The sequence below is a fragment of the Apteryx mantelli genome, chromosome 12 (genome assembly GCF_036417845.1).
Source record: "Apteryx mantelli isolate bAptMan1 chromosome 12, bAptMan1.hap1, whole genome shotgun sequence".
Classification (NCBI taxonomy): Eukaryota; Metazoa; Chordata; class Aves; order Apterygiformes; family Apterygidae; genus Apteryx; species Apteryx mantelli.
The window spans coordinates 8,931,490-8,959,352 of NC_089989.1; the positions used below are offsets into that span (position 1 = coordinate 8,931,490).

At 35.4% G+C, this 27,863-nt stretch overlaps 1 protein-coding gene across 1 annotated transcript in view; it reads right to left on the reverse strand.

Annotated features, from left to right (window-relative positions):
* Positions 1-27,863, reverse strand: part of SYN2 (synapsin II) — a 205,498-nt gene that overhangs the window by 100,568 nt on the left and 77,067 nt on the right. Inside the window, exons 2-5 of the mRNA XM_067303853.1 lie at positions 23,318-23,375; positions 21,011-21,102; positions 16,950-17,106; positions 1,218-1,307 (exon numbers count right to left, since the gene is read on the reverse strand). Of these exons, the coding sequence (XP_067159954.1) occupies positions 1,218-1,307; positions 16,950-17,106; positions 21,011-21,102; positions 23,318-23,375 (397 nt within the window). The remainder of the gene's footprint in view (positions 1-1,217; positions 1,308-16,949; positions 17,107-21,010; positions 21,103-23,317; positions 23,376-27,863) is intronic.

The following is a 27,863-nucleotide window of genomic DNA, read 5'->3' on the forward strand; positions in this document are numbered from 1 at the left end:
TGTTTAGAAACCATAAGAAAAGTAAAAAACCAAAAACAAAAAAAAATTGCAGCATAGGACATTATGCTTTTCTGTGGGCCATTAGATCCTGAAATGTTCATATTCAGGCACAGAAATAATCACAGTTGCACATTTATCTGCAGGTTGGAAACTCTATGTTATTACCTACACCCACCCAACCAGTTTCAGGAAAACACTTTCAGAAACTACTGAGGATAAGATACACTTGCCCACTTCCACCTAAAGCATCATTAGACAGACTGCTATAGAACTACCACTTTACCTTTTCACCAGACAGAAAGGACATCTCTCCTTCTCAGTGATGACCTAAACACACTGTTCCTGATGCAAACAGCATATGAAACAAAATACCCCAAGAGTGATCTCAAACAAAATTCATCTTAAGGTAGCTGAGGAACTACTCTCTTTGTCTCATTACCATGTACCAGGAGTGAAAGCATATGTTCCTCTTAACAAAGTAGGTTTGGGAACTAAAGATTACAAGTTATCTTGAACTTTTTCAAGCAACAGGCAGCTTGCATAAATAGCAAGTTTTTTTCAGCTGCCTCTGTACCTTCAGTTTCCAAGTTATCCATGGTTGACGAGAAGCAGCTGTTCTTTTTTTTTTTTTTTTTTTAATACCTTAAGGAAATACAGGAAGAATAGACATCAAAGGCATCTGAAGATCTAAAATCTGCAGGATAATATTATTTTAGGAAAAAATACGGTAAGCAAAGGTCATGAGTGTCATTTTTAAGAATCCATTTCTGTATGTAAAGGACTGGGAATGAAACAATACCAACGCAGGTACACAAAGATCACAAACAATGCGACTGTAAATGAGTTCTATGTTCTACACAGACATGAATCCAGCCTTACCTATCATCCACAAAGATGATAAACCCTTGGAATGCATCACAAAAGATTAAGCTGAAAACAAACCATAAGCGTAGCCCCTGCTCTTTAATAGTTGCTTTGTGTCTTTAGAACCATTTAATCTCTTTAAGGTCTGAAATTAGATGACTAGCTTCAGATTTGAAAATCTTCCAGTTAAACACTACAGTGCTTTAAAGTGGTCACCCAGTCTCATCCCACTGAAAGCTTCCAACATGGCTTTTAAAACAGAGACAGTAAAGAGGGGGAAATGAATCACGTGCGTTTATAGTTCCTGTTTTATATAGCCAGTATTTGAATTTAGTACTGATATTTGCACATACCATTTCCTTGTGATTTGGGTAGAACGTCTGCTCAATTAATGGGAACTTCTCTGGACCCAAACTTTTGTAGACAGACACCAGCTGGGCAAACTGTAAAATAAAACAAAACAAAGCAAAATGCTTAGGAAAGAAACCACGTTCTACTGAAATGATCTTACTGTCATTTTGCTTCTTGACTTGTGTGTTACATAAACTCAGCATCAAATACACACATACTTACTGTATGCTTTCCCTCTCTCTCCCCAAGCATACTTTTATAGTCCAGCCAAGCTATGACCTCCTTATATAGAGCAACAAAGAATAATATCTCTAAGAGTCAATCCTTCAGATGTACAGAAAATGAAATACACTGGAATACTGGTTTTAGGATACCTCGCACTTTGCATATCTTGCACTCATTTTTTGATTTAAAAAAAAAATCATTTAAATGTTGTATTTTTCACCACCTTTGATCTAAAGATCAGACTTCACATTAATTTATCCTTCTGGCACCCTGATGAAGGCAATTTTTCAAAACTGGAGAACAGAGAAAAGCAGTTATTAACTGTATGTCACATATAACAAGCCATGCGAAGAAGAAACAACAGAATTTTAATTTTCTAGGCTTTACTCGTCTACCATAACCACATGGCCATCCCTTCAGTGTCTTCAGTTAACAAAGCTCTTGGTAATTTAAACGGGTTACATGTTGTTGGCATTTCTATTGATCTTTTCTTTTTGGGCCCTCCCCCCCCGACACACATAACCACTCTACCTATAATGTGGACTGCAGTAACATAACGCAGAAAGCAAGGCAACACAAACATTTAAATAATTTAAAAATATATTTAAAATAATTTTTAAAAAAATGCAAAAAGACATGGAATTCTTTATTAAATATAAACGCACTTGGGAGCTGTTTTCTTTAGTGAACAGATCAACTCTTCTAACAGTTTAAAAACTAAATCACTTTTGAAATCACAGCTTAGCAAATGAAGTTTCTAGGGAGCAAGGCGGCTTTGGCAGTCAGAAGACCACTATTGTTTCAAGACTCCAAAGCTTTGGCTTGTACATGCCTGTGATGTATTTAATTGTCATTATGCCAACATGAGACATAAACAACTTAGCCCAACAGTTTGAATAGTGGGATTTGCTGGTTACAAACAGGAAAAAAGCAGAGAACAATAGAACTCTGTCCATAATGTAGTTTGGTCAAATACCTACTCTGTTAATGCAATTTAGGGTGCAGGGATAGCAAAAACTCTTTAAAGGAAAAACACCAATGAAGGCTTTTTATTGCATTTCCAGCTGGCATAGAAAATTTGTTTAATTTAGTGGTGTTTACTTAGGTTTGGTAAAACACATATTTAAATTTTGAAAGCCAGTGGAAAATGCCTTAATGATGAGTAGGTTTCACCAGAAGCTTAAGAAATTCGAGTTGGATAGTATACTGTACAAAAAACCTCAAGGAAAGGAAATATTATCACAGCTACCAAAATAAGTAGGTTTGTGAATAAGATTCCTGACAACTTACTATTTATTTCTGTCCTTATCCAAGATTCAAATTTGAAATCTCATGAACAAATACTGCCTATTAAATACATGATTTATGCCAAGCAATTATTTGGACCACGGAGAACTATTGTTAAAACAAATTTACATGTCTTTAAGAAATATCCTTTAAAGAAGTCATGATTGATAAATTTTATGAAAATAAATCATATGAAAGCAAGCAAAAAGCAGGGAGAAAATGACTATATTTGTAGGGGTTATGACATTTACTTAAGAGGTAAGACAGCTATATTTCAGATTGATACTAGTGGATGTTTACTTACTTAAAATAAAACAGTAAGAACCACAGATAGTATGAATGTATCACTCTAAAGTACCCTATAATCTAGTGATTAAGCTATGAAATAGCATGTACAAAATGCAGGTTCAAATTTCCTGAAGTGGAGGAGAGAAATGAACTCAGATTTCCTGTAACCAGGGCGTTTATCCCTTGCCCCTACTGGGATGCTGCCTCACCTGTGTGTCTATAACTTTATGAATCTCCTGTCAAACTTTTCTCCCCACAAAAAGCAACTCGATAAATGTAACCCAAATTCACATAACGACTTTAACATAAATTAAAAAGGCAATTTTTCCCAGAGATTTAAAAAAGTACCACCACAGCAAAACCACAGTTCTAATTGTACATTCCTGAACTCCTCCTGATATCCAGTATTTTTCTTTATTTTTCCTGGGAAATTTATGAAAATAATTTTATTCATGTTTTAATGAACTTTTGATTCATTTAAAACGTGATCTGGATTGTGCCTTTTTTATGTTCTCCTTCTGAGCAGCTCAACAACAACAAATATATATGTATTATATATAAAATATGTGTATATATATACACACACACACAAACACATATATATATTTTTACACTCACTGAAGCAAAAGACCACTTCAGGAAATCCTGTTGTATCTAGACAGTTTGTAAGCTATACAAAGCTTACAAATATGCTGAATATAGAATACCATATTGCCACTTTTTCTGTTTTTCCATCCAGACCAACTTTTAAAGGTCTGCTGGAGATCACACTAATGAGTTTGATTTGACAATTCTTAGACTTCAGACAAAAAAGTATACGCTAAGTTGACCAAATCAATGTTTTGCCTTGATTAGAATTTTGAAAGAGTTTTGTTTTACTGGGCTAGCTAAAATGACCTTAAATTTCACTTTAAATCACAGAAAGGTTTATCAAATTCTTCCCTGAGAAAGAGCAAGATGTTTTTAGATGATAAATGACTGAATTATTACCTAATCCAATGCTGAATATTTTCAGATATGGGATGTTTATGAAACAGAAAAGACTGGCAGAGCTACACTACATTTAAATAAAGTATTTTACATGGATGCCAAAAATCCCTGAGTGATTTTTAACAGTTATCTAGCAAAACAACGTCATAGAGCTTAACATTTCAGCAGGAATCTTTTCAACTTCTCAGAGAGGAAAGAACAAGAAAGCAGAAAGAATGTTTTAGTTCTTATTTTAGCTAGCTGAATTTACTCTTCATTTTTAAATTTTATGCCTTTGTCCTTCTCAGCTCTAATATGGTGATCCTCAGGTAAGTGTATCCAGATTTTTTTCTAAATCTTCAGATTTTGTAACATCCTTTGTAACATCAGCTCTTCTCTTTTTCTAACATCTTTGGGATGAAATGCTTTCATCTTGTCCTAGAGATGGTGTCTCCATAAAAGAGCAGTAAAGATCCACCTGCACTTTTTCTACTCTCCAAAGTATGATACAGATAAGAAGAAACACTTAGTCAAAGAGACACTTAGTCTCTTTGATTTCACATGAAAGCTTTACAGGGTTTCATTACACTGAGAATAGGATATTATAAATTTGACTGCATATATTGTACTGTAATCAAGCAACTAACAGTTGCAAAAAAAAAAAAATCACTCTCCTCACAAAGATGTGAATAAGGAACTTGTTTATCATTTTAGACAAGTTAAAATGCACTTAATTAGGCAAGTCATCTCTGAAATGCTCAGATGAACACCAAAGCTGCACAAACTTTTCCTTTAAAAAAAAATCATTAGATATTTAAATTTATATACTCCAGATGGTGCTTTGTGTTACCTTTAATTCCTGCAATCTTCTAATCTTGCCAGATCGAAGGATATGTATCACTGTGCATTCCAGTGGGGAGTTTTCTGGTAAGTGGAATAAGATTTTCATGCAATAAACTACTTCACATTTGCCTGTACAATTATTCCCTACTAGGGAAGAACCCCTGAGCTATTCTTTCAGAGATTTTCCTTTCTTTTGGATATTTTTTGTCCGTGCTTTTTAAAACTTAAGGCTTGCTCCTACTGACAGTGAAAGAACTCCAGCTAACTATCTAATACTTCATGGTAACAACTTAAATGATCACAAAATTGGGATCACCAAACCAGATGAGCTGATGCTGTCTAATCCTAGGGAGACAGAAAAACTTTATATGAGAGACAGAACATTTTTTGAGTCCCTCTGTTGTAAGCAAATATACTTTCAAATGACATTCACCCTACCTTTGACTGCTCCGAGTTGTAGGCGTGCCTAAAGAATGACGAAATTGAATGCAACTGCAGTTCACTTCTGGATTCCCATAAATAAATTTGCCTTTTACCAAATGAATTAAACATTTGTTAATAGGTTGGTTTATATTATCTTGCTATTATAGGAAATTAATAGAGAAGGTGACACATTGACTCTTTAGACTCCTTCAGACAGTGCCCAGAAAAATGTTTTAACATGTCCTGAAGTAAATCTTCTCTTAGGTTGAGGCTTGGAAGTGTGACTTGTCATTTCAGAAAAACATGACAGCCTCATGAGAGTCAGAGACATGCAAAAGCATAGAGACGCAATATCATTAACATTAGCATCTCATGGGGTCCTTGGTGTCCAACAGACTTAGAGACAAACACTGTAGACCCTTCAGAGGGAGAAGAAATTATCAAGTGATTGATGAGGAAGGGGCTGGAAGGGAATCTTTGACATATGTACTCTGTGGGAAAGAATTTATTTTAACCAGTTTTTTTCACCATGCCTTATTTTTAGTTTCTGTGTTTGTGTTTTGCTGTTTTTTTTTTAAATTACTGTTATCTGAAGAGTACCTGTGTCACTCATTTTATGCTCTGCATTATATTTGCTCTTTACTGTGATTGACCTACATGTCTCCTGTTATACTTTAGTAAACATGAAATACTTTTCCAGAAGGCTGAGTATATACACATTTGATTTGCTATTTGATACCTGATATGAGACTCAAAGGGAACAGACTGCTGGCTGTAACTTACACATTTCGCTCTGTCAGCAGCATCTGACAGACAACTTAATGAAAGTATTCAAACTTTCGAAGTTCATTGAAAGTTGGGCATGGCAACCTAAAAATGAAACCGCATACAAATCAATCTGAGCACGTTAATGGAATACAGGAAAGAGGCAAACTGACAAAAGAGCTTGATGCCCTTCCAGTAGTTTTCCATTATTACCATGCAAAGCTAAAGATAACACAGTGCGACTACGAATGGAGAGATAAGTTATATGGAACCTGCACTGTAATCCAAGTGGATAGTTTTATAACACCGATAAGGTGTTTTCCAAACCTTCTGCAGTCCCAGCTGATATGAGAAAGTGGCAACGCTCTGGGCCTCACTGAGCTGAGCTGCTCTCCCCCACTAGATTTTTATTCAACTCTTGCTGTTTGACCCATCACTCTGGGACTAACAGCATCTCTTCCTTCCTTCCAACCTTGACTGCAGCTGATGTTTCCTCACCTCTCCAGCTCCCTCTTTATCCCTTGGGCTGCCACTTTACAGCTCCTGATGAAGCTACTAAGCCCGAGTGGATTGTGCTGCCTCTCCCCCAAACCACGTGGCTGCCCCTGTCGCACTTTCCCCAGCATTTCCCAAGGAGTGTGTTTGGCGTCTGCACCTCTCCTGCTGAACGCGTGCCTCTTCTCTGTGAGGCACATCTCGCTGTTTGATAATCACTCTGTAAGTAACAGCTAGAATATTTTCACATCAGAATTGGATTGACAAGGCACGTAAATCATTAAGAATTTCTAAAGGACAAAACTAAAGCCTTAAATAAAAACCTCATGCCTTTGGAAGGACTGCAGAGCTTTTGCTTACAAATTATCAGAGTGCACCCATGAGAGGAAAAAAAAAAGTTTTCTCCACCAGTTGGAAAAGCTAAAGAGGGATTTTAAAAAAAGCTAAAAGAGGATCAGAGTTGGAAACAGAAAAACATTTCATCTTGGCTTGCAAATTTGAGTAGCAAGGCATCCGGCAATGAGAAACACCTGGGCCAATGAAAGAGGCAGTGACCAAATCTGTAAACAGTGAGGAAAGTGAGATTTAAGGAAGACATGCAGATTCAAAAGAAGGAAAAATAGTTATTAATGAGCATGAAATGTAGAAATAGATCTAGACATTTGTTAGAAAAGAATTATCAAAAATTAGTATCATGAGACCTAGATCAAGACTCCTTCCAGAATGTTTTATTTTAAAATGAAAAGTTACAGAGGGAAACAAAATTTTATGGAACTGAGTCATTCCTGAGTCATTCAAATAAAAGCAATGAGAATGTGCAGTTCACTCCACTATTATGGGAACATCCAGTTCAGTGTCCTATTCAAGGAAACATTTGTGCACCTGCTCACTTTAACAGCACTTGGGCATTTGCTTAAACACTTCTCAAAAGGGTTTGGGGCTTACTACAATAAAGAGAGGGTTTTTTGTTTTTTAAGATGCTAATATCCTGAGATTCTCCAGTTCAAAGAATAAATTTTTATAACAATATTGAATTCAATGAAACTTTACAGTAAAGTAGGAGGAAACCTACCCTATTACACAAATTATTTTTGCAGACATAGCGCTCCCTTATTCATTCATAAGCAGTCTTGTAGCTAATGAAAGTTTGTGCAGATGTAGAGGTGTCTCTGTATGAAGTTACTTTCAGAAACAAAATGTTATTTCTATACTTAATTGTTTAAGCTTGAAGAAAAAGTCATTTTAAAGCTGTCTAAATATACAGTTAAATTACTTTTTTTTTTCCATTTTCTTAAAAGGTACATGCAATCATGTGCATGTACAAGACACTCTCTTTTAAGACCATGGGCTATTAGCTTGCATATGCTCTACTGGCTTCCAGCTATTCACTCACGTACAGAAACACAGAGAAGATCTTTGAAGTGGCCAGCATCCAAACTATGCAATGCTTTATAGCATTTTAAACTGGATTATAAACTTAGAGAAAAATATATTTCACAGAACAGACATGTTATTTACCAGACTTAACAAAAGAAACAAGGCAACCACACTTTGCATCCTGCAAACTGCAGTTCAGAATAGAAACTAAACATAAATGAATGACAGCAAGGAAATCAGATGGCAACACTAGCACTGGTCAGAGTTTTGAAGCTCATGTGGGAGAAACGTAGCTGTGGGAGGGAGGAGGACGTAGGACGGAGTGGAGCTTGGGACGGGGAGGCAGCACAAAGGCAGCCTGTTTCCAGGATGGGTCACAAATTTTTTTTTTTTTTTCTAGGAAAGGGATTCTAGGTCCCAGCTTCTCCAAATCACTGGGTGACCATAGCCTTATAAAAGAAATAGATATAATCTCTATCTAGTATCTGGCTAGTAAAATTTATCCTCTAAGGTGCTTTCATGAGGAATATATCACACGGGTTTGCTTTTTAAATTGAAGATTGCACAGGAAATCAAAATGAATTTACATAGTCTGGCCTTCATTTATGGATATTTGACTTAAGCAAACAAAAAATATGATTGTTGAATTTCAGTACTATACTAGCAAAAGCAGATAATACAGAGCATATGAACCACAGTCTTACAGCCTTACCCCTATTTAAATATAGTTTCTTTCAGTAGAAGCTAAGGAGTGGTTAAAAGTCTGTTTTGATTTTCTGCCACTAGAAACATTCAGTGCAATGGAAGTCTGTTATGGATGTCAAGAGCTCCTACCGCTGCTCTTTAGTGGAGAGAAGAGCCAGGCAGAGTGACAACAACCTACCACAAAAGTCAAGAATGTAGTGAAAAAATCTGAGTCTATTTTTGCATTAAATTAGCCTCATAACAGTAAACGCTGACAAAAGTAATGTTGCTTGTAAAAGCAAGTAACGTTCAATGTAGTATTCTGTCCCTTTTTATTGCAAGAATAGGTTAAACTCAAAATATCTCTATATTGGTGCAAGACCAAGAAGTTTAAAACATTTTCACCTTCATTCTGACACAGTTTTGAGAATTTACTTTCAGCTCTCGCACTACAAATCCATCAACATGTTTTGCTTTAACTGGCAGACTGAGCAAAGAGGCCAAAATCTTTACTGGCTGACAGCTAATTAAACTACAGTTTTTATGCCCAAGAAAGTTCTGCTCAGATCAGGGCTGAGACACACTGGAAGAACAGCACGTGGACAGTTTGTTCTCTAGCCGCCCTATAGATAAGCAGAAGTCTGTCTTCTAAATCCAATACCTTTCATGTGAATAAAATCCACAAAACTGTTTTAAAGAAAGACCTCTATCATTTACGTAAATATTTGAAAATATGCAAATTAAAAGTGTTAAGAGATTGGCACACAGTATCAGACAGAGCTGTTCAAACCTTGCCAGCCCCACGACTGTTCCGAGTCCCGAGAATGCAGCTCCACTGCTTGACAAACAGGACAGCACCTGACTTCCAGTGCTGAAGTGAATGAAAGGAACTGCTCTTGCTACAGTAGTGTCCTAAAATGGGAGGGTATGAAAAAGCTACTCAAAAAGTTGTCTGGGTGGGGTCTGAATGCTTCTAGCCCCTGGCTGCCCATGCCCCGGGCATTAGCTATCAAACTCATCAATCGTGCCACAATCTTTGAAACAATAAAGTTCAACGCTGGCTCGAGGTTTCATTCAATGAAATATATAAACTATAGCCCTTGACCCTAACACAGATCTTAATGTTTCTAAGACTTCTACTGTTAACAGACATTAAATTTGACTGTTCCTAACTTCCTTCCCTGAATCTGAGTCAAAGCCAGATTGCAGGGACACATTTTCTACCTTTATCCTTCAGTAAGGACCCTTCTGGCATATAGAGAAGTGCAATAACCAGCCCGATTCTAACCTTTTGTTCAGCATTATTGTACATATTTCTTTTTTGTTAATGAGCACAGAATTTTCATAAAGTGCAATGAATATTTGGTAACAAAATTTGTATTTTCTGGCTCCAAAATAGACATGAAGTATCACTGAAAGGCCTCTCATAAAAGTAAATTTACAGTAAATAGGTTTTCAAAAGACTTTTCTCCTTGTGCACGTTCATTTTATCTGTTTTTCATTCTCCAGAAGATATTTTGACACAATCCTGAAACTCATCTGTGTGGTTGTGTCTGCCTATTAGCATAGTTTCAATAATTTGAGTCAACAGGAAGCTGGAATGAACACAACTCATTTCTTTTATATGCTTCTCCCTGCAGAGCGCCTACAAGTTTCCTGCCAGTGCCCCAATCTGTTGCTCAGATTAGAAGAGTAAGGCTTGCAGGGGGAAAAGCACAAGAGAGCAACTTCTACCAGCAATACATGAAAAAGGAAGAAACAAGGAGGGGGGAAATACTGTAATATCATAAGAAAGCAACAAAGGGCATTTAAAATAGACCTTCTAAAAAAAAAAGCAAAGTGAGTGCTCAATAAGACAAAGACAGATAACATCTGCAAAAGAGATGCAAAGCAAAATACAACACACGAAGGCATGGAATTAGGTAAGCTTAGCAACAGGAACAAGAAAGAAAAAATGTCAAACAACTTGCTAAAAAGGTATTTGGCTATTCAGTCATAAGCTGTAGGAAAAGAAACAAGCAGGAGATTTGTAATAACAACAACTTTGGCTGAAGTAAAAGCCATAACCAGCCTTCTCTCAGAATGATCACTGACAAGCAAGAAAATCACTTTTGACATGATAAAGCGCTCTATGGCCTTCCCTGAATTTAAGGTTCTTAATAACAATAAACTCCTACAATGAAGCAGACAAAGTCAAGGGATCTTTTGAAGATGTTTCAGTACAAGGTAGGTTTACATCTGCAACGCTATGATCTATTGTGCTAGCAAATGCTAGGATCTTCCAACTGTCTTTAAAATAATACAGATGCATCCATCTTCTGGGTTTTAATTCCACTCTGTGACCACCAGTAAAAAGCTCCTATTCTTTTCCTTTACCTCCCAGATAATTAGACTGGAGAATGACGTAGCAGTTTGCCAAAATATCAATAGCTTTTTCTTCACTGGAGGCCAAGGCTGTTCAACACCCAGCTTTCCCATCCATGCAGTGACAGATGTCCCTTCACAAGCTGCTATGACTATGCAGTAGCTTGACATGCTACAGTGGGCTTCTGTTTCCCCTCTACGAATATATCAGGCCAGTATTCAAGCTAAATACAGACCCTTCCAGCCTGGCAACAGCTAATTAAGGTCATATAGCTCACAAATGTTTTCTGTAGACCTATTATGTTGCAGGCTGTGTCATCTCCTTCACCAGAGTAAATGTGTAATTAATGTATCAGCAGATCCTTGGAGCATTCTAGACCAGCCACTGTTACGGAGCCTCCCAAGGCACAGAAACAAAAGAACAGATCTGCAGCCAGCCACAGATGCTATTTTTCTCCTTCTTAGTAAAGGAATGGCTATCACAGAATCTGACTGATTTTATGAGGATTTTCCTTCTCTTTGAGCATATAAAGTTGGACTAGACAATTGCTGCAGTTCCACAGTCTTTGCACTGTTAAAACGTTATCTGAACCTAGAAGCAGCAATCCAGCTACTATAATGTATATAATTAGTGTGTGATAGTTAAGGTTTAACAGAAATAAAGTGCTCTATCTATAGTAGCTATGGACATTGAACCTTACAGTCCCTGACAACTCAGCTGGAGATCTGTGTGTTTAGGAACGTCATTAGTTAATTCCACCTCATTGTATAATTCCACTTATTGGCTATCTGCCATACACAATATGGATGAACAGCTAATAATTTGTGATTTGACAAGACTGCACCAGTATCATCAATATTTGCAACTGAGAATATAATCAAAAGAAGGGTCCACTTAATGCAGACATTTAGCCATGCAAATTTCACATAAATCTTAATAGGCAGTACACAAAAGGATACACACAGGACAGAAGGAATTTTTTCTTTTTTAAATCAACCCAATCCACAGGAAAATTGTTTTGTATTATATTCCCAGCCTTAATCATAAACATGGTATTTTATCTGTTCTTGCAGGTGCTGTCATTGTCATCACATTTTCCAATCACTTCTGGCCTCCACAATTCCTTACATTTCTTACCTACACCATGTGCTATTGGAAATATTCTATATAATTCCATTAGCATCAGTTAATGGAATTTCTCACTTATTTCATAATAACATTTTCTAAAGGAAAACAGAAATACTAAAATATATAGATAGCTACTTCTAATAATTTCAAATCATACCTTCAGGTACTTAGGCCAGTTTTTTGTTTTTCTTTTGATTATTATAAAAACTCCTTGATAAGCGTTTTACAACAGGTTCTGCTCACCGTTAGACAGGAGCAAAATTCTGAGATCAGTCAGGAATCCAGTGAGGAGAGTGTAATTTGACATAACTTTAAATCGAACTTGGCCAATTTATTGTCTCGTTTGAGCAGGGCAAGTAATACACAAGGCTCTTACTTTGCAACATGTCAATGCAACAAAACATTGCAGCATGGTAAGAGAAGATAGGAACCTTAAAATGATTCCTCCACAGCTCTGTATGTGCTTAATAACAAAGAATAACACTTTTTATAAAACTCATACTTCTCCCCTAGGTAAGGGGTTTTCTGACATTCTTTCTAGCTTTTAGGCTAAATCCATATCAGAAGTCTGGATCATGAATTTTTCATGAGCTAACAGTATTATCACAGAAATGAAATAACAGGAGTACTGTAATAATCCCAAATCATTAACATATTTCAGTATGCAAACACTTCACCACACAGATGCATTGCAATATCTTCTTTGTCACAGTTGCTACTATCATAAATTTTCAAAGGGTGGTACAGTGTTTTGAACTTTCGACATACACGTAAAGGAAATAGATATGTCCAAACACTGGAAAACACAAGTCTTAAGACTTACTTTAGACCAATGTTCCTGGCAACCTTCCCCCTGCTCCCCAGCTTTCTATAAGATCAGATTAAATACAAATTGCCATCTATTGGGAAAGGCATTGAAACCTATGTCTGCAGACAGAGGATGAAAAGCATTGCACTGAAAAATTAAGGGCAGGTGCTTCAAATTCAAATGAGGGGTGTGAATTGCTCCTCCCAGTTGAAAAGAGACCTCTGCAACTTGACAGTGCTGTGCATCTGGCGCTGGATGCGCCAATAAAAGTAAAGACCTGATACACCAAAGTATAGTAATTAAAAAAAAACGAACCAAACAAATAAAAAAAAAAAAAAAACCCACACACCTTTTTTCTGGGATTCTAACTATTCATTTTCCCCATAGCCCTTTTATAATCAAACTAACTTTCCTCACCCCCACAAGCAATTTTACACTGCTCCAGATTTTACGCTGTTGTGAATAAGATCACAATTACTGCCCACAGCTGATTCGAGTATTTTTCATCCTTTAAAAGACCATTACATTGGACACTGTGCAACCTGGCTTTTTCTGCTGCTGTAGAAAACGTAATACACTTCTGTCACTCAAATATTACCTTCAGGAGGTTTTTCATTAATTGATAAAGATTCTGACTTACAGCTTTATCTAGAGTTGTGCTTTATAATTGTTTTTTATTAAGTTTTTGAACCTGCATGTAATTTTTCTAGGAACAGTTTTCATAAAAATATCAGATCATTCTTGTTAACAAAGGAGATGACCAGAAAGGCATCCTTCATGAGCTACAAGGAAAGCAGGCTTATCTATGGTAAGTCTAAGCACAGGGCTGCTTAGTTACACTACTGCAAAAATTGGCACAGACAGTTATGACTGCTGAACATACTTGTGAAATACTTTCTGACAGCAAGATAGACTTCATGAAAAAGTACATGCGGTATGAAGTTGCACTTACTTTTCATTCTTATATGTACATGAAGACTACAAAAAATACATAACTGGAATGACAGCTTATTCCAGTATTGAAGCCAAGATGAAAAAGGCAGGAATTAAATAGGCAAATGTCCTTAACTTCAAATATGCAATTTCAATTTCACCAGATCATAAAGTTCTGTATATAAGAGATGTGGCACTGGCAGGAGGCTCAGTATCTTTAACCAGTGCTGTAAAAGTTGAACTGTTTTCTGATCAAGGAACTCGCACAAGAATTCTGCTAGTTTTGTCTAGTTATGATTTAACTAAGTTTGCATGAAAGTTCAGCTTAAATATATGTCATTTGAACAATGGGAAACACTGCTGGATTCACCAGCCTAATGCAGGTCTAGGAGCATGATACGGGCATCAATGGTTTTGTATGCTTAATGCTACCGTATGAGGAGTGCACCCTAAGGCAGTAAGTACACAAAACTAGACATCAGCTTGCAGAAATAATTCTCTATGGGCAGGGCAGCATATATGAATTAGGTGTCATCTAACAAGCCAGAAGATAATAAAAAGCAAAAACAAGAATCGAAGGATTCTGCTTCATTATTTGAACTTTTAGGAAACTGGCTGAATCAAAAGATTGATGGATTTGTACTCTGGAAGTATTTCTTCTGAGCATGGGCTGGAACAGGTGATAGCAGTGACTAGCTTACCTAAAGCTGATAAAGATTTTATGATGGTCTGGAATGAACATGGTAGTGAGAGAGGTGCAGACAACCGCAAAGAACAGAAGTCAGGAAATTCCAAGTTAAATCCCAAAGAAGCCTCCTTGTGTTTGTACAGAGACTATTTTTATATTCAGATTAAAACTCCACACTCTTTTAAGTGGGATCTGACTAAAGTTCAATGCCCATACATATTTATAATGGGAACCACTCACACGTTCACAGGCTCAGCTTATGGTCACAGGTAATTAACACACGTAACTGAGGCCAACAGCGGAGCAAAGCACGACCGCGTTCACAACACGTGAATATTGCCTCCACAGCATCACTGTCCGCTGAGTTGCGGTGGGCACGCGTTCAGGCTTCCTCCTCTACTGCGCATGTTAATGAAACAACTTCTGTACAGGGGACTATAGCACATAATTAAAAATCGAAAGACAACTGTTTGAAGCATGTGACCTGTCTGACACTTGAAAATGTCTCTAGTATAGCCATGTCTGAAAGGAAATATCTGAGATGTGAAAGGCACTATTACTTGCCAAGACTGTGCAAAATCTGAGTATTTCAAATGAAAACATATTCTAGTTGTCAGATGTAGAAATGGCAAGTTTGATTATTTTTTCTCTGAGAATTTTCTTTCTTCTCCATGTTGAAATAAAACAAGCTCAGCTGAAAAATATTTTAATTTCATTTACATCTAGACTCAGACAAACCATGGAAACTTCACCCCAAAAGGAAATTCTTGCAAAAAGCAAGGAAAACCAGACATGATGATTCAAAAGAGAGCCACTTCATAATTAACTGCTAAGTCACACCTTAAAAATATTCTAAGGTAATTCTGAGATTCTTTATTTTTAAATGCCTATGACCCTAACTTCAGATAGGGACTTATAGCTTAATGCTTTATTGTTTGTGAGGTATGCTATATGCAACAAAAATATGCAACATTACTTAACTTTTTTACATATGTAACCTTATATTTGCTTTTGCACAGTGTCTTCCAATTATTATAACAAATACTTCTATAAGTCCCAGATATTACCATACATAAGAGTGAAAAATCAGCACAGACTTGTTATGTGCAACAAGACCAGCTGTAGGAAAGAGATATCTTTTTTATTGGTTTGGTGGAGGAACAGCCATGAGTCTAATGCCACCAAAATATTACAAGGAGGAATTATTCATTTACTTTTTATTGCATCACTATTGCATATAAATGCTACTGTTATTGCTTCACTGCCCAGCTTTATTGCATACCATGAATCAAAGCATTAAGAAATGCCACACAGCACAGAAAATAAGTGATGTATTAAAGTAATGGATTCAGCAATGTACAATATATATTCTAAAAAGTTATAAATACTCTGTCAGTTATTAATTCCCTGAAGTAGTTTATTGCAACGTATGATAAAAAAAAAGTATGATAAAATTAGCTGCAAGAAGTATATATTAAAATCCAGTGATTATTCTTTAGAGGGATTTTCATAGCAAATGTGAAAAAATAAACATCTTTAAGGCAATAAAAAGAGTAAGATTAAAACTTCCCTTCAGTGCGAAAAATACTGTGAAGCATTATTTTCTTACCCAAGTTCGAGAAGAAAAAAACATATGAATCACTGGCTATTTATAATCAGTGGTATTCTTGAAAGTTTCATTAACACTTGGGCAACTGAATATATTTATTAAAGGGACAGTGATTGCACCATCCATAATCATCTTTTACAACACATTTTAACTCACTGTTACTAATGTGTCGTTCTTTAAACCATACCCTTCCTTCCTGCGCACCAAAATGATCACTGAATTATCCACATCATTACACAAAATAAAATGAAAAACAGAATTGGCTTATACACTAAAACTGTCAAATATCAGTGATTCTCCAATTTTCTTTATTACTCTGGGTGTAACAGAAAACAGATCAACTCCTACCCCATATGTACAAGATTATGAAAAGAGCTTTCAAATGAGGAAACTAATAGCTTCATATTTCCTTGCTAAAGCATAGCCCAAAAAATTTCACGGGCATGAGGAAAACACTGGCTAAAAGTCTGTTTAAATTATGTTCAAAACCACAAATATGAAAAATATTCTCAGCTTGCTTTTCCCAGACAGATTGTGAATAAACACACTTTTCTCACTAGAGGAAGGATGTTAACAGCAGATAGGCTTTCCATTACTTTCCTCCCCTTTATTTCACTATTTTTAATATATTTTTTCCTCTCTATCTCCACTATGCCTACAGAGGCTCTTTCAAAAAATGACTTAAATGCATTAGGTTGCTTTTTATTCCTTTCTATTCCTTCACTGCTCTGTTAAGTGACTTTGCAATTTGTCACTTAATATTCATGAAAGCCAACTAAAACAAACAAACAAACAAACAAAATCACTTAATTTTTGTACCAGGAGAACTTTTCAGTATGTCACTTACCACCCATGGTTTGTCACAGAAGTTATAGATTGATTCCAGGGAGTTGACACTAGGGATGCCTGCATACTGCATTCCAATGATCAAATTACGGAAATCTTCATTTTCTGCCATACTGAATGAATGTTGTCGAATAAGGACAAAATCAGGCCTGAATGATCTACCAAGAGAAAGATACATTGCTATTAATCAATGATCAGATTATTCTTCCTTCAAAGTAAAATCTTAAGGGGGAAAGATGGCTAGCCGATGAATAGAGAAGCACTTAAATAACACTCAAAACAAAGGTAAATGCTATAAGACAGAAAAAAGTATTATGAACTTTATGAAAATCTCTCTATTATTATTTCTTAACCATTGTTCAGAAAACATCAGCATCTAGTAAATAATGTCTCCGCTAAGACGACAGACAAATTATCATGGCTTTTCATTTTGTTTTCCCACTGAAAGATAATTCATTTATATAAATTCCACGTATGTTCTTAGTTTATTGCTATGTACACCAATCCCTGAGCAATAACAATCAAAAATGAAGCAGGCAAATGTCTCTGCCAGAAACTTAAGCAAGTAGTAATGCTTGGCTTCTTGGGCAGGATTTTTCTTTCATAGTTATTGTCAGATTGTCAGAAAAAATAGATGAAGCAATCCTGTTGCTTGCAAAAAGAATCATACCACAATTGGAGGCAAAAAAAAAAAAAAAAAAGTAGCTTTTGATCAAGACATGAAATAGGATTCACTTGTCAAAATGAATATATAAATGTACAATTGCACTTTTTTTTTTCTTGTATCTAATCAGAACTTCCTGTGTTGCAACTTGTTTCCAGTGCCTCTTGTCCTTTCGCAGTGCACCTTTGAGAACCGTCTGACTCCATGTTCATCTTACTTAAACATTGACATTTAGTTCCTGAAGGTGGTTATGGAAAACAGAAGACACAGGACAACAGGACAGAGTCCCCAGTGCAGGGGCAATTCAAAGATTCTCTTCTGTATTCAAATTTTATAAGGTGGATTGATAACTTGAAGCCATCAATCTCCTGAAAGAAGTGAAGGGTAAATTAAATTAGTGTAATAAATTAGTGTACATTATTTTCATGCCCTTAATAAATATGAGCTGTATACCGGAGTGAAGAATTTCAAAGACCATAAAATGATTCAGAAATCTCACTCCAGGAAAACAAAACAAAAGCAAAACAATGAAAACTCATGTTCATATCTCTTAAGCAGTTTTGAAGTTTCCAGTCTGAATACAGTAGTCAAAGTGAATCAGCTGGATTCTTAAGTTGGCCTTCAAGTGTAATGCATAATTTGGCACAAACAAGATTATAAAGATTTGTAGTCAGTAGTCATTAAATGCCACTGTAGACTGGATGACCAAGTTTCCAAAGACTATTTGTAGTACAGTTCTGAGAACTTGTGATCTAGGTTTCATAGGGGAGAGCCAAGTGTGTGAAAAGTAAGGAAATTTAATTTACTGATACAGCATGAGTATAATACTTAAGAGGACTAATGATGCCTTAATCAAAATTACAGACCACTCAGTGAAAGGGAGAGACGTCGCCCCTGTCGTTTAAAATAGTGCTAAGGGGATTACAGATCATCTCAAAGATGGCACTGTGTTCTTAAATAAAGGAAAGGAGCAGGAAGTGTCCTTTAAAAAATATATTTAATGAACCAACTGGGAGGGGGGAATGTTCCTTTAAAAATATATACACATATATATATATGCATATATACACATATATATACACATATACACACACACACATTCTGCTCTGCAAAAATTCCTCAAAGGAATGCAATGTATTTACTTAATTGATAATGTGAGTTTTAGTTCTGTAATTATTGCTGGACAAAATGATTGTGTATACAAAAGAAATACATGAGAAAAATTTTAATCCTGGCTTAAAAATTTATAACATCCAAAATCTCAGCATTTTGTAACAAGAGATGTCACTTTCCATGGTTTGATTTTCATTCACAAAAATGAAACAAGCATTTTGCCTATTATAACCATTTTTTTTTCTCCCAAACTAAAGACAGCAAAATTGTGTCATGGAAACGCGTACAAATGTGTTTACTATTATTTTGCTCATACATCTATGGTACAAGGTCACTTTGGACCTCATATTAATAAAATACAAGCATTTTTCAGCATTTTCAGTTATTTAAGCCTTTTTAGTAATATGTTCAGTCCAGAATCAATGTGAATTTTGATATCAGCAGGTCCAAGAGTTCCTCCAGTCTCTCTTGGCAGTTAAAACGGGAAGAAAGAACAGAACATGCCACACATCCTATTGTCCAAACCATATTTAACGCTGGCTTTTAAATGAGGTTGCTTACCAACTGAACGTGTTAGTCCTGTCCTTCAGTAGCTCTGCTTTCCTTAGTGACACAAGAACCACATTCCAAGCTTCAGGCAATAAGCTTCACAAACTGACTGACTAGGCTCCAAGCAAAATAAAGATTAGCACTTATCTGAAGATACAGAACATTTTTGAAAAATACTTTTGCTTTTCAAAAATGTTCTGGATATTCAGATAAGATACTTATCAGACAAACAGAGAACTGCTGTCCCATCATGTCTGCATATCCTTCTCAAACCAGACAGCATGCATGCATATGCAGATATTTCACACAGATATGAGTGAAACTGATAAATTTCAGGTAGTTCTATTTGGTTAAATACATTTATATTACTCATAAAACTGGAAATATTATAAAATCTTTGCCATCCCACTATTAGACTTGTTTGTTGGCAAGATCAGATTTTTCTGTTTCTTAACATAAACAGCAGCTTTACCAATTTTTCTCATAAACAGCAAAGATATGTCCTTTCAGATGCTATTTTCTTGAGGTTCTCAGCTCTCATCAAATACTGACATGTTTTGATGCTAACTTGGCATCAATATTTTTGTTCTATTTGGAAAATTCTCTACAGAAAAGCCATTAAAAGAGCAGTGATCAAAATTTCCTAGCTCTAAAACTTTATTTGTTGAGAAAAAATTAAATCTCTTACTCTAAGGAAATAATCATGTGGATTTGGCATAGGTGGCTGTTGTATTAAGTTGCAGTATTTTTAGAATACACAGGAGATTAAACACTTGTAAGTTTTAAAGTATAATGTACACTTATTTTCAGTATTTTTCTTCCTGATTTTTTACACAAACCAATAGAAATTTTCAAATCTTTTATTTGAACAGATGTTGAGCAAAAACATGAAGTTACAAGAACCGCTGTATGCTCTCCAGCTCCCTGAACTCTTATTCTTGCCTAAAGATAAACATAAGCAGTAAACTACAAAGTCACTGTTAGTGGCCTGATTCACCTCTCTGAATCCAATTGTTCAGCCAAACAAGTACTACCCTCAAGCCATACTTAACTGCACTAACAAAAATAGGAATAATTCCCACAAATTAGATAAAGCATAGGACTACCTGAAATATTTTTTCTAATACTTACTTAAGCTTTTACTTTGCCCAGATGTACTTCTGTGTTTTCTTCCCTTACATTTATAGGGCTGTTCATGTCCTCGCTGAAAAAAATGGTAAAAATTACCCTGCCTTCAGTTGGAATAATTCTTATTTGAATAAAATAACCTATTGGGGAATCTCAAGCTTTTAAATTGAAATCTTTCAAAAGATAGCATATTCCAGTAACTACACTGAGATAAGCAGTATCACTTGGCCCCTTTTCACTAGAAAATACTTAACATAGGAAACAAATATTCTCTTCCAGAAAAGTCTGGCATGTATAAAATCACCAAGACTGTCATAGGTTTGACGCAAAGACGAGGCCCAAATCAATAAGCCCTGACTCAAATCTGTCTTCTCTAATGATCAAAATGTCAAGAGATTCCCTGTCACAAACAGGGCTTACTGCACTGATGAGATACTTTTTTTTTTTTCCTACTTTTTATGCCAGTGACTGAGGTGCACTGCATCAGTCAAAATCCCTATTGCACATGTACGATAACACAACTAAAGAGAAATCATTCAGTACCTTTTACATTCATACATTATACCAACTACTATTTTTTTGCTGTTATTCTATTTAGTTTTTCTTACCTGACAACTTTAGTGCCATTTCGAAATACTTGGATATCTACTGCATAATTGCCATCAGCATGGGCTATCAAGTTGATTTCTGAAAATTCTGCCTACAAAAAGAGGACTCACATAAGTCAGTCTGTCTGTATTTCACCTTTATTTATCTAAAGCCCTTCTTTTAAGTTTTAGTATCTGAACTGCTGACAATATACATTTGAAACATAATTAGCACCGAAAGCAGATAAATTCAAAGCTATTTGGCACACACGAAGCACCACATTTGCAGCAATTCTAACATACAGAAAGAAAAGTTAGAAACTTTATATTCACTATATTCATGCCGACATAAAAGCATAGAGATTATACTTTTGCTTTGTGTGGTATGTCATAGGAGATTAATATAGACACAAAAAATTTGCACCTTAAGTTCTGAAGAAAATATTACAAAAGTGATCTTAAGTTAAATATTGATAAAGTATTTTCTTATGACATGTGGTAAGTGTGTTTTTTCTCACCTTCTCTTCACATACTTTCCCCATTTTTATTTTCTTTTTGTGCATTTACTCCTGTTTTTTAAAAATCCGATGTTATTGAACAATTAACTTGCAAAATTTACAAATAAAGATTTTCTTTTTAAAGCATCTTCACACATTGGAAATGTGACATGTAAAAGGATTCAAATCCATAATCTGATCCTCCAGTTATTTGAAATAAAAGGACAGGATATTTTTCATTTATCCATACTCTTTCATCTACTTAGACTCTCAAAGCACTTTACAATAACATTACACAGCAAAAAAATTGAAATGCAGCCAACTGTCTTCTGGCGGATAAATAAAAGAGTCTTTGCTGTCCCGGACACTGATGTAGAACAGAAGGCATCAGAATTCTCCTTACTCTCCTTCTGCAAAATGATGTCACTGAAAATCCTTCTAAGTAAAATCTGTGCAAGGCTTTCAGAGCTTAGTGTTCAGTTAAGGCAAGTGTCAACTACTCTAACCATTCTTCCAATACAATGGCCTAAGTATGCACTTGATTTCGGACATGGATAGAGCTTCATTAAATGCCATATGTTTTTATGAACTTTCTTGGATCATTGTTAAAATGCAGGGGGCACAGTTTTAAAATTAATGTAAAAATAGTGCAAACGGCAAGAGATTGAAATGTTTGCATAAACGCTGACAATGTTACAGAACCTTTCATTTACTTAATTGGACACCAACAACCGATCTCTACCATTCATAAACCATATTAAAACAACTATAAGGATTCACAATATAGGTTTTGCGGTTTAAAAGCTTAGTAAGTGATAGAAAATATTGTAGGTTATAGGTAGGATGCTCTAAATACTAAAAAAATAAAAAAAATGTTCTCTGGTATTAGGAAGAGAATACTAAAGTAGTTGCTAGTGACTATTTGTACAGGATCGTCATGGTGTTGACATTTTGCAGTCAGTTATGATTAGCAGTGCTCAAAAACCTTCAGCTTCTTACTGATAAAAGGAAGTTCTTCCTACAAGAGACCATATGAAGAAAACTCTGGGCTTATACAGAGATTTTTTAACATTAAAGAGTGTGTGTGATGTCAACTACGTGGTGTGATGCCAACTACGTGATTTGACCTATATATGAATGGTATTTTGAGGTCCAGATAGCTTGTCTCCTTTTTCACCTCTCTCCCTCATACACACACACACACACACATATATATAAACCTAAATGTTATACTATTATATTGAATTTAGATAAGCTGGATCCACACAGTTAATGATAATTTTCCCTCATTCTTAGAAATTCCAATAACAAAACATTGCAGTTTAAGTAGTGAAACTTCTTATGATGTCATTTTTTTTAGATTTAAAGATTGAAAAGCAGTCAAAGGACTTTTTTACTGCCTTAGTTTCAGAAATCTAATTCAAATAAAATTGCTATAATTTCTAATGCACTCAGAATCGTATCTCCATGTTTATTCAATGCTAAAAAAAAGAATGCCAACACTGCAACCAGAGTGCATGTATATTCTTCAGTTAAAGAATTATTAGTGATACAAAAATACAACATAATTCATGGATTGTCTGGGAAATCCATAGTCTGTAAGCAACAGCTTTTGAATATTGTATATTTTCAATGTTGTGCAAATTATTTTGGGAATCCTCTAAAAGTATTAAAACTAAAATGAAAAACTATAACCAAACCTTTTATTTTTTTTTACCCAACTGACTTTTTTTTTTTTTAAAGTACATAGGATTCTCTCTCAATATATACACACACACACACACACACATATAAATTTATATATAACATAAATATTAAGTCATTTAGTTACCTGTTCAACCTTTATGTCGTATTCTCCATGGACCTTTTTTCCACGAAAAGCCTTGGCCCTGCAGGAAAAAAGAGAGAGAGAAAATCAAGGACATGTATATCTGTAATCAGTAACTAGATAAAGCTTCCTGTAGCTGTGTCTTGAAAATACACTTGTATACTAGATGACTCTACCTATTACATATACACAAACATGAAATTTCTCTTTCCCTTGACATCCTTTGTCCTTAACATCCTATCACACAGTATTTTGTGATTAAAAAGCATATCCAGTGTGATTATCAACATTAAAGTGTATATTTTATATACTTAAAGTATACTTAAATATTGCTAAATACGTCACAATTCGCTATTAATATAAAATGTGTACCATTAACAAGGTGCAGTCCTGCTCTCATTCAAGTCAACAATGTATATTGATATTCACATTAATGTGAACTACATCCTACCACCATTCATGTTAATCTTTAACCCTGTAGTTTATTGTTTACAGGCTTACTGGAAACACCATATGCTTAGAAACTTTATATTGTTTTTAAAAAAAGTATCAGAGATACTGCAGGCTGCAGTCACCAAATTTGTGAGTGCCTGATTTAAAATACAAATATCATCAGTCTGTCAAAATTAAAATATAGTCCATATTTCATCTCTGACAAAGGCTAATGTGTCTTTTGATACCACACAGCCCTCCATTTCTTTACTAACCAATTTTACTTTTTCTAGGCTAATCTTAAGACAACTTAATTAATTTGAACAAGCATTTATGAACTATCTCATGCACTGCGATTGCTGTGATAAAACAGCACTGAACTCAATGAACTGTTCTCACAGGCCTGATAAGTAGACATTGTCTTAGGAATCTGTCTGTTCTATGTATCTGCTTTGGACTTGAATGAGAATTAAAAAAAAAAATACTGTTTATAAAAGGGAACTAGGCATACAACATAAAAAAGGCATACAACACTTTGATGTTGGAAAATGGACATGGTATTGGTAATGCCTTTCTTTGTACCTTCTTTTTGCAACCCCGCGTCTAGAGTACAGTCTCCCTCTTTTACCAAATTCAAGCCATAAAGCTGTTGCACAATTCAAAAATGAAGCAACACAGAACATCCTCCCAAGAGTAAAAAAACCAAACAGTCCCCCCCCAAACTTGGAAGACATAACTTCCATTTTCAGCATCTGACAAAACATTATTTATTATATTAAACTAAGTCTACTCATCAGTGAAAGTAATGTGTACTACATAATAAGACAATTCATTATTTGCTTCCAGCAAATCTTTTTCCCACTGAGGTCAAGAAGAGTTTCACCACTGGTTCAGCAGTGGAAGAACCAAATTTTACAATAATTAACTGAAAACACTGCCTTTGTCAATATATTTGACAGTAAAGGATATCTTAGGTATAATGGACAACTGATGGTAAAAAGCGTACAAAGTGTTTATACTGAAATGGCATAATGAAAAATTGTGCAGCAATTCTGTACGAATAAGCAATTGGCAAGAAGATAACAAGGAAGAAAACATTGTGTACTGGTTTATACTGACTTCTTGTGATGAATACAGATGAAAAAAGCTTGGAAACCACTGTTTTACTACAGCAGATGCATACTCAGGATAATATTTAATATTTTTGCCAATAATGTAAGTAGAAGTTAAATATACTGTATCACAGTTCTAACTTAAAGAAATATTATTGATCACTGATTCTTCCTTCTGAATTTGTTCTGAAATTCCATATGGAGAGTATGCAAATTCTCTCCTGAAAACTGAAGATGTCTGCACACAGCTTAGGTTTTGTAATGCTGTTTATGTTGGAACATTAGCTGGACCACGTTAATTAGTAGGTGCAGGAAAGCCAAGGACATCCATATTACTCGGGGAGAAGTCTACAAGAGCCACAAACAAGAAAGGAAAGCTTAATTTCCAAAGATAAGAACACATCTGCCTCTGCAGAAAAACAACAAATTCATAACAACAGATGGCTTAAATGCCTCTGCAGAAAAATTAAGATTTAGCATTCTGAAAAATATTTAAAACTCTAATTCTGGTCCCAATGAATTTAACCACAATACTATTGTTGAATTTTCCTGGGAACGTGATGAACTCCTAGATTTTCTTCTGATGCAGCAATAGCTGAGGTAAATACGTTATTGGACATCGTGTAAAATAAGTTTCATTTAAAGGAAGTATATAGGCGCCATAATTCAATAAAGTTACAGTGAAGCCTACTCTCGGACACTGCAGAATAAGCTTTGGGTAGTAAGTTTAGTTTCTGGAATGACGAATGGTAACTTGACCATATACAGAGACTAAACTTCCCACCGTGCCTACTCTAACAAATAAAAATAATTGATTATTTCTTCATGAGAGGAAATGGAACTAGGAAGTTGCAAAGAGCCAAAGAGAGGCTCTTCAGTTCTTTAGAGTTAAGTCCATTACACATATTGGAGCGTGCTCAAAACATTAATTAAGGCAAAACGCTATCCCTTTAAACGCACCTTTTCTATTTAAACATTGTTTGGATGAGGCAACTTTAAACAGCTAAACTCTGGCATGGTTCACATTTCAACAAATGACTTCAGCTTTCAAAATAAACAGTAAGTACTGAAATTATGCCATCTGGAGCTTGAAAACAAATGCTAAACATGAAAGAACTAAAACATTTAAAGAGACTTAATTTCAAAGCAGCATTAACCACCAATCTTTATAAAAATGCATAGTATTCAGTAACAGATACTCTCCAAATGTTGAGCCCCAAACTGCAAGAATTTACATGAATTTCTCTAAAAAATAACTTACAATAAAAAGTTGCAAGTCGGTCATCTCAGAAGAACAAACCCTGAGAAATTCTTAGTATGCATTTGCTGTGGAACAGAACCTAGTTTGCATTTTATGTACAGTACTTAGGAAATACAGTCATGCCCTGCTTGAATTATTTCCTATCTGCAATATGAGAAATATGCAATCCTATCAAAGACATTTATTTCATACTTTAATTACATTATTTTACTGAGAGAAGAGGAGGCGCAAAATGATCCGTGCTACTCATTTACAGAATTTCACTTAAATATAGTTTGAAATCCTAGTTGGGCCTTATCACTATCAGCACGGAGCATGGAATACCTATATACCAGCTTCTAGAACATCTCCGGAAAAAAAAAGTAATACTTTCAGCATCAGGATTTCTAGGCAGGGCATTTGAAAATAGCGTGAGGTTAGCTGCCAGTCTGAGGAAGGTTAACACAACAAGTGTGCCCCAATTCAAGGAAAATTTGGCAGCTCATTGTTTGTGATTTCTTGAGTCGAATGTAGGGAAGAGAAGGAGAGAAAGCGGTACCATTATTCATATGAAACTCACTGGGTAAAACAGAAGCTTTCCAGAGCCAAATTTGGAGAAAATGGACAGCTACTAATATCAATGCCCCCTACTAGAGTAGTTTGCATGAACTCTTATGCTCAGAATCTTTTCCAAATAAGTGAAATATTTATATATTTCTTACTTATTTCATTTTCCGGATAAAAATCTTGCACATTTAAAATTAAACAACTATACAATATACAGTTGCCATAGATACAGCCAAATATGAACTCATGTTGCTTATTTAACTTTGGCAAGGACAAGGAACAAAGTAGTGAAGACTAAAAATGTTTTGAATATGTAAAAAAGAGCTTAAGATTTCCCTCTTAACACAGCAGAGCTACCTCGCAACCACACACATTCCCACAGTGTATCCTTACGCCGTCATCCCGTGCAATCGATGACGTCAATAAGCAAAGCACTGACACTGCTGCTGCTTGCAACTGGCAACGAATCCCCTGCTAACTGCAATAGGTTTCCAATTTGTCAGGTTTTGTGCTTTAACTAACACAGCAATGCAGAGTTAACCTACAACAGCTTTTAATAAAGTCAAAAGCATGCATCCAGTACACAAACAGGGTCCAATCCAGCACAGCACTGCTCCTGCGTGTAAGACCACTATCTACATAGCCTTGCAAACACTTACACTGCAATTTGCACTTCTTGTCCATTTAGTGCAACACTTTCAGTCTGATTTCAGTACAGAAAAATACCATAATGTGAACAGGATTTTCAGTTTGAATGTTGATTTCTAGGCACTTTTGCACAGTGAACTGTGAACTAATCACTGTTCATATCAGTAAGAACACGGTATGCTCCAAAAGAAATATAGTGCCTGTTTACTACAACTAGACAAAAGTTTGTTCATCAATCAATTAGAACAGTAGCACCCTCTAGGGTACACAAATTGCAGGCTTTCAACGTGTATAAACAGCCAGCATAATTTACTTCAAGCAAGGTAATGTGTGTGTACATATGTATACACACACACACACACGCTGTAGTCTCAAATAACTGGGTTACTGGAAATATTATATGGATGTAAAGATTTTGGCAGACTACTGCCACAGAACTCAGGCCAGATCTCCATGAACTAAAACTCTGGATCACTAGCCTCAGTCACAGAATAGAAAATGTTGCAGGGATAACAAACTATGCCAAGTTCAAATCTGGTTAGAAATAAAT